At 35.6% G+C, this 7541-nt stretch overlaps 1 protein-coding gene across 1 annotated transcript; it reads left to right on the top strand.

Moving 5' to 3' along the window:
• Window positions 1-2247: 2247 nt before the first annotated feature.
• Window positions 2248-6905, top strand: LOC141605410 (uncharacterized). The gene is made up of 5 exons (XM_074424150.1): window positions 2248-2646; window positions 3338-3402; window positions 3504-3679; window positions 4196-4304; window positions 6480-6905. Exons 1-5 carry the CDS (start codon window positions 2301-2303, stop codon window positions 6786-6788), a joined length of 1005 nt encoding a protein of 334 aa, XP_074280251.1. The 5' UTR covers window positions 2248-2300; the 3' UTR covers window positions 6789-6905.
• The last annotated feature ends 636 nt before the right edge of the window (window positions 6906-7541 follow it).

Below are 7541 nucleotides of genomic sequence, written 5' to 3'. Positions count from 1 at the left end.
CTCATAAATAAAAATGATGATGCAAGACACACAAATATGCACACAAAAATATTGAAACCGAGTAGGATAAACCTACCTTTTAGCATTCTTCACAAGCAACTCGAATCCTACATGATTCCGTCTCGCAAGACCGTCTTAATCCTATATAATGTAATACTATCACAAATACATCCTATACTATTATATAATGCAACCTCCTTATACTAACTCACTAATTACCCATAATATACCCACTAATTATTAATTAATTACCCAAATTAAAAAACCCCAAAAGTTAGGGTTTACTACAAAATAAGAAGTGTTAGATCTTGACTTACAATGGTGGAAGGGATGAGAATAAGGTGAACAATCCCCTAGAACAAGCTTGAATCCATGGAAGAACGTGTTTATGGCGTTTTAGAGAGAAGGGAGATAGTTTAGAGTAAGAAGAAAGAAGATAGAATGAATGAGGATAAGGGGATAAGATTTTCTTATGCCGTGTTATGATTCAGTGCCACTCGACCGAGTGTCACTCACTCGATCAAGTGCTAAGTCCACTCGGTCGAGTGGTCTTCACTCGGTCGTGTGCAACGCAGGTCTCAACAATGTCCAGTTTTCGTAAAACAGTCATATCTCACTCGTTTCTTGGTCATTTTTGGGCGTGTGACCTACCGTTGGAATCGTAGAGCACAAGCTATCACCTTCAATTAGAATCACATCAATACCATGTCTAGATCTCAATTTATGACAGTTTTAAGACAACCCTTCTATAGGCGGACATTGTAACAACTCCACTAAGTATAGTATAAGTTATACTCGGTCCACTTTGTAGTTATACCTCACTTCCTAAGTAGAATCATCAAACCCGAGGGTCCTCTCACGCATCCCAAGGCTCCTCTCACGCATCCCAAGGTTCCTTTGCGGGTCCCAAAAGATACGGGTATTACACTGTGTTTATGATGGAAGAAAGAAGGAAAAAATTTGACAGTAAGTAATTTTAAATGGTGGTAAAGTGACATCATAATAAGCTAGAAAGTAAGAAGTATAAAATACTCATCAATTAGCATTTAACATGCGTTTTAACATTATTGTTTTGATAATCGATCCGAGTAATTCGATTGGTGGCATAAATTCTTTTGACACGACTTGAATTGTGAAACCGCAACCGATTAACTCGTACAAATTTGCACATGTTTAATTCAATGTCGGTACAATTTTTTAATTTAATTTCAGTTCATATTTTTTTTATTTGATTGTTGATAAAATATAGATTATGTCTAATTATATCCATATAACTATATAAATTTAGTATATCATAGTTTTAAAATCGACCTGTATTTTTTTTTGCACGGGTGTAAAACAAAACTAGTTGTTTTGATAAACTAGTGTAGTTCCCGTGCTATAGCACGATACTTTTTAGATTTATTTTATAAAGAGATATCATCAATTAAATTATTTGCATAAATGAAGTATACTTTTAATTTAATGTTATAATCTACATATAATATTAATAAGAGGTTAAAAAAAAGTTTACTACCATACAAAGACATTTTAAGTTAAGTTATTTTTTTACTATTAAAAATAACACAATAACTTTATACCGTTACATGCAACAAATTTATGAATAATTATTAAGTTAGTTGTATAACTTTATTAAAACGCGTATTGACCTTAAAACGAAAAGCAGTAAAAACTATTCCTCGCATCGAAAAAGACGATTCACGAATTATTATAATAATGTTTTCACTTTTTTATTTCTAATAGAAAATACATAAGTGTTTTTACATCCTTCAAAAAATAGTCCATATTACAAAAACAAAAATTTGCATAATAAATAACTGATAATTTCTTACAAAAGAGGTAATGTTTTCACTTTTTTATTTCTAATAGAAAATACATAAGTGTTTTTACATCCTTAAAAAAAGAGTCCATATTACAAAAACAAAAATTTACATAATAAATAACCGATAATTTCTTACAAAAGAGGTAAAATATAAATATAAATTTATACGAAATCAAGTTTACCCATCTAGCTTATAATATGACAGGTAGAGTCCAAAAGTATTGGCTAAAATAACTTTTACTTTGATAGATGGGATAGAATAAGTGGGCTACGTATAAGGTCCACAATTTACAATCCATTTAGTAGTATCCAAAGAAATAGGCCCAATTAAGAAGAAGTTTCTTTAGGCGGGAAAACTAAGAGAATTTTTATTCTATTAGTAGTATGGGGATGGGGGATTCTTTTGACACGACTTGAACCGTGAAACCGCAACCGATTAACCCGTGAAGACATTAACCCAAGCAAATCAGTTGAAAAAATGTTCATCACTTGGAATGTGAATGTGAATGTGAACCACCCTTCTCTTCTTCATCTTCATCTTCATCTTCATCTTCTTCCCATTAATTCAAGCAACCCAAATACTAACAACAAATACTTTGGTATTCGTAACTACCCTTTTCAATTTCATTACTTTACCAACCCCAAATCCAAATCCTCCTCACTTACATTAGTAACACATGCAAGAAAGAAGAAGAACAATAATCCTGACCCATCTCCTGTTCTCAAACCAACCATTATTCAACAAATTTCAGAAGATAATAATGATGATGTTGACACTTACGACGATGATGATGGTCTCCTGGTTGATGATGAATTTGCTGATGGTATGTATTTCCTTTATTATTAATCTTGATAACTGTGGCCGAGCCTGGATTTCCAAATTACTAATGAAATAAGGTACACCAGGAAAATTTGCATTGTGGCATTACAAATGTAGTCATGTAATAGTAGATTAACAACCTGTATGATTAGTTGAATGTTTGGGATAACTTGGGTTTCTCAATTTTTTAGACTGTTTTTGCTATTGAATTGTTAACTTTACAATTGAGCTGATAGTATTTAGTTAGTCAATGTACTGTATTTGATTGCTGGTTTTGACACATTGGTTTAATTAGCTGTCTCCTAGGTTGGAAATGGAAATTATAATATGGAAGACCTGTGTGTAATGCAAGATTATTGGAACCCTATTGAGGCTTTGTTTAGATTGAAGGATTTGGAGGGAAAGCGAGCGAAACAGTGTCCTTTGTTTTATTAGCTAGTGCGGTTTGAGGGAAATAGGAAATATTTGGAGGAAAACCGACATTCCCCCTCCCGTCCCTGTGCTCTCTTTGTATCGAAACAAAGGGTTAGTGTTCCAGTTTGGTTGAACTGTTGGATTGTCAAATTAAAAATATAACAATAATATTGTGGTGCCTAAAATGGCTCCACCTGTGCAAGGGATGCGCGCAGCCTTACGTGGCCCTTACCCTAGAATAAGATACTGATTCATACATTTCCTTGTTCGGCATTATGCAGAGGAATTTCTGGAAGACGGGGATTACTTTGAGGATGAGTTAGTGTCAGAGAATGCAGAAGTTTATGTAAGTGGTTCTTTTTTCCGTGGTTTAGATTGTAAATCCGTTGATTATAAGTGTTAGAAATTGGCTGAGGAATGTTTTTTTACGGCTTTCTCTTGCTAAAGGCTGGCGACGGAGCTGAAGGTGGGGGAATTTCTCTCGCTGGCACATGGTGGGATAGGGAAGCATTATCAATAGCTGAAAATGTTGCAGAATCCTTTGAAGGTGACTTGGGAATGTATGCCTTCAGAACTCTGGTGAACTCCACAATTCAAGTACGCGTTGAGAAGCTTTCCACCAAGTAATTTATCTTACTTTGCTTATTTTTCATTCCTTGCCCCTCCGCCATTTCCCTGAACAATCGTGAAAAGGCTAAGAAAAAAGTGCATTTGATATTTTAAGTTAAGTAAAATGGAGAATAATTATGTTAGTCCAACTAAGCTGCAAGTGCGGGATGCAACACTGTGCAATTGTCATGTCGTGTCGTATTGGAAAATCAGTTTGTCGGAGACGCGACATACAACCAAATTGAAGCGTCGAAATAACATAGGAGAATGGGGCATCTTCAAAAATTGGCTTGTTGGATTTGGACTTAAATTATACTCCGTACATTTTTCTTTCGATGACTTGAAGTCGGCTTCGTTTTGAGTCAATTTACATATGTTTTAGATTATTTAAGAATGAAAAAAAAATATAAATAGGCAAAGCTCAGACCATTATTGACCCCTTCACTGTTTTAGTTTGTTAAACTATGGTGAGATGTGGTTCTTGTGTGGTAGTGAACTTGTGATCTGTAACAAGTAAAAGCATCTGACAGGTCTGGGTCTCCGGCTATGTCCGACATTGAAGCATTTTCAAAAGCCTACAGAGCACGGTTAGATGAGGCAGAACTTGCAAAAACCATACCTGAGAATGTAACTCTAGAGGTACTTTGCTTCAAAACTTACTTTCATGAAATAAAACAGAAGTATTAAAATATCTATCAAAATTCAAAATTAAATATCATTCGTGTTAGTTAGCCGAGCTTCTCAATAGATTTGATAGGCAGTCTTGTTTTCCTATTTTTCTTAATTTACATCAAACTTGAGTTTTAGTCGCGATGTTGGTGACGTATTCAAGCTCTTTGCAGGGCTTCTCATTCTTTATAGTTTCACCAATCCAAATTATATATCATTGATTTATCCTCAAGTTTCTCTATTGCTAATAATGTTCTCCAATTAGTTTATCTATTCCTGCTATAGTGCTACTTTTCAAGGCTGCTTTTGAATTCGACTAAAACTTGTGTTTCCGAAGCAGTCAAATACGTCCATATTGTGAGATTTGTATTCCCTAAAGCAAATTGTCTATGTCGTATTTGATTATTGGCAAGCCAGTTACATGGCGGGTCAATTAACATAGACTAAAAAAGTTGTCTCGTCCTTTAGCGCAGTAGTTCCTTGTTCTGTTGTTTGAATGGTATAGTTCACGAGGCCTTCTGGGAGCCCTTACCCTCATGTTGATTCAACATAGAGGTTGTTTTTGCTTGATTATTTTTTAGGTAGGTAATTTTATTTATCGGCAGAATACAGAGCTGAAAATGAGGTTAAAACGTATCTTCTGGAAAGGGCCTTTCCTGAACAAAAACTCTCTGATGCCTCTAAACAATCAATGCTGAAACTAACCCTACATACAAAAATAAAAACTCAATGTAACGTAAAAAAAAAAAAATGGCGATGGATGTCTGTGAGACAGATAGGGTAAAAATGCGAATATGCAATTCGTGATGAATGGCTCTCACATTATGAATAGTCAAGGTTGCAATGGAAGTGTTGGTTTAGGTCATTTCTTTGGTTTTTTGGCTGATGGTGACTATAGGTGTTTATGAGTAGTACATGCAATTTCCCCTGCCTAAGTTACGTCATATATCACGAGTTCAAGAACCATAAATCCTATTTTAGACTAAGTTCTCCGCTTTGAACATACGTAACTACAAGTTTACGCAATGGTTATAATAACTTAGCCTGCTGTGCTGTTGATGTCCTATTATGGTGGTAATTATTGCCAAACATAAAAGGACTGAGTTTCCTATGAAAACTCAAAACCTTTGAACTTTTTGGAAGAAAGGGAGTAATACTTTTGTCTAAGCGCTTTCTTTACCCATGTTGGCAATCATTAGGTCTTGTTTGGATAGAAGGATTTGGAAGGAAAGGGAGGGGAGGGATTTGTAGGGAGCCAATTTCCATTGTTTGGATAGCAAAATGGGGATGGAGGGATTTGAAGGGGAGGGAAAATGGATCCCTCGATTTCCCTCCTCCAAGCCAAAATGTTTCCCCTCCATTCTCCAACATAGGAAAGATTTGGAGGGAAAACTCTCACCCACCATTCCACCCCCCCTTCCCTTCTCTCCCTTTCCCTACCCTCTTTCCCCCTCCCCTCCCTTTCCCTCCATTTTTGGTATCTAAACAAGGCGTAAAGGAAACTGCATTTTGTCATTGGTGGTTTTAGAGGGAGTGCTATCATGATATTCTTGTTTCCTCCTACCCTAGTACAATTATGACAATTCTTCTCAAGTTAATTTTGGTGATTTAGTATAATTGGTGTTTGACGAAAATTTTGCTTGATTCAGTTTTTATCACTCGCACTGAAAACATTATTTCTGCTTTGCTCAACGTCATTCTTGTTCTGTCGGAAGACCTCTTAGGCCTTGAGAGTTGAGATTACAAATCTGAATTTATTTTCGTGCATTTTGAGGACCATACGACCAAAACATCTGGTTTCCTGACCAGATTTGAAAGCAATTCTACATCTATAAAACAAGAAGCTATTCTTTAATTTGTCCATGAACGGTTTCCAATTCCACAACTCATTTCATTTGACCTTGGTCAACTATCAACAACTCAATTTACACTATCTACATTTTTTAAAATATGATAATATGAAAATAGTTGGTCTTGATAAATCAAAAGTTGCATATTAGCTGATGAATCTTATTAGAGAAATTGCTACTAAAAGTTGACATCAATTGACCACCAAACTCAAATGAGGGCGATCTAAATGGAAAGGAGGAAGTCTTAGCTATCCATTTCTTTATTTTTGTTCACCCCCCTATTTTATATTTTCAGGTATCTTCTCCTGGAGTTGAAAGAGTCATCCGTATTCCTCAAGATCTTGACAGGTTCAAAGAAAGACCCATGTACGTCAAGTACATCACTGAGGTAGCAGCCACTGGTGATCTTAGTGAAAATGATGGTGTTTTCAGGCTTGTGTCGTTTGATATAGAAACAAATTCTTGCACATGGGGACTAGCTGATGTGAGAATCAATAGAGAGAAGGCAGGAAAAGGAAGACCAATGAGCAAAAAACAACGTGAATGGCGCCTGACAACTCCTTTCGATTCTATTCGCCTGGTTAGGATATACTCTGAACTTTGATATATTACCGTGTTTGTAGTTTGTACAAGAGATAATTGGTTTTGTATGAAAGTTGTGATGGAATTAAATCGAATAAACAATTTTGATGGGCGGAATCCTTGTGATGGGTTCTGTTTTCAGGGTTCATGATGAATGATGTAAATATCTTTCCTGCACATTCAGGGCCAGATTTTTTTAGTGTTCTGTGAAAGCTAGAGTGGACATGCTATCTAAGTTTAGCGTTCGTTTTCATTACGTATTTGATTGTCCTGAAAGCTGTAGCTATTGCCTTACTGAATCATTTCAATTTTATCTTGTCTATATTACTTAGACACAAGTCACTCAACTGCACGTGTTTGGTACAAGTGCGTGTAAGAGTATCAGAAATGACTAAAGTGGCTGCTCTAGTGCTCTTCTCTTGTATATTTTCGTTCATTACGTTCAGTTTCGATAATATACACAATTCTTTCTCTGAATTATTCATCTTCAACACTGAAGCAACTTTGATGACAATGGTCTTTCCTTTATCTCACATATTTGTTCTATGTACGGAATTACTTTCGCTTAATTTATTGAAGGCTGAGCGGTTAAAATATATTCGGGGTATATCGGTTTGTTGAAATGGTCCATCCATTTCCATTTGCTTTTTGCTGACGATTCCATTTTCTTTATGGATGGTAATAAAGAATGTTGTCAGGTACTCACTTCTATTCTGGATATATAGGTATTGTAAAGCGTCGGGTCAATTTATCAATCATGATAAAACTGCCGTCT

This window comes from Silene latifolia, chromosome 10 (assembly GCF_048544455.1).
Source record: "Silene latifolia isolate original U9 population chromosome 10, ASM4854445v1, whole genome shotgun sequence".
NCBI classification, from domain to species: domain Eukaryota; kingdom Viridiplantae; phylum Streptophyta; class Magnoliopsida; order Caryophyllales; family Caryophyllaceae; genus Silene; species Silene latifolia.
The sequence above is the reverse complement of the archived record's forward strand: the minus strand, read 5'-3'. Positions and strand labels throughout refer to the sequence as shown.

Excerpts from the sequence above, each read along its gene's own strand:
- LOC141605410 (XM_074424150.1), top strand. The coding sequence starts at position 2,301 with ATGTTCATCACTTGGAATGTGAATGTGAATGTGAACCACCCTTCTCTT. Across the intron at positions 2,647-3,337 it reads TGATGATGAATTTGCTGATG|AGGAATTTCTGGAAGACGGG; the intron begins GTATGTATTTCC and ends GGCATTATGCAG. Across the intron at positions 3,403-3,503 it reads CAGAGAATGCAGAAGTTTAT|GCTGGCGACGGAGCTGAAGG; the intron begins GTAAGTGGTTCT and ends CTCTTGCTAAAG.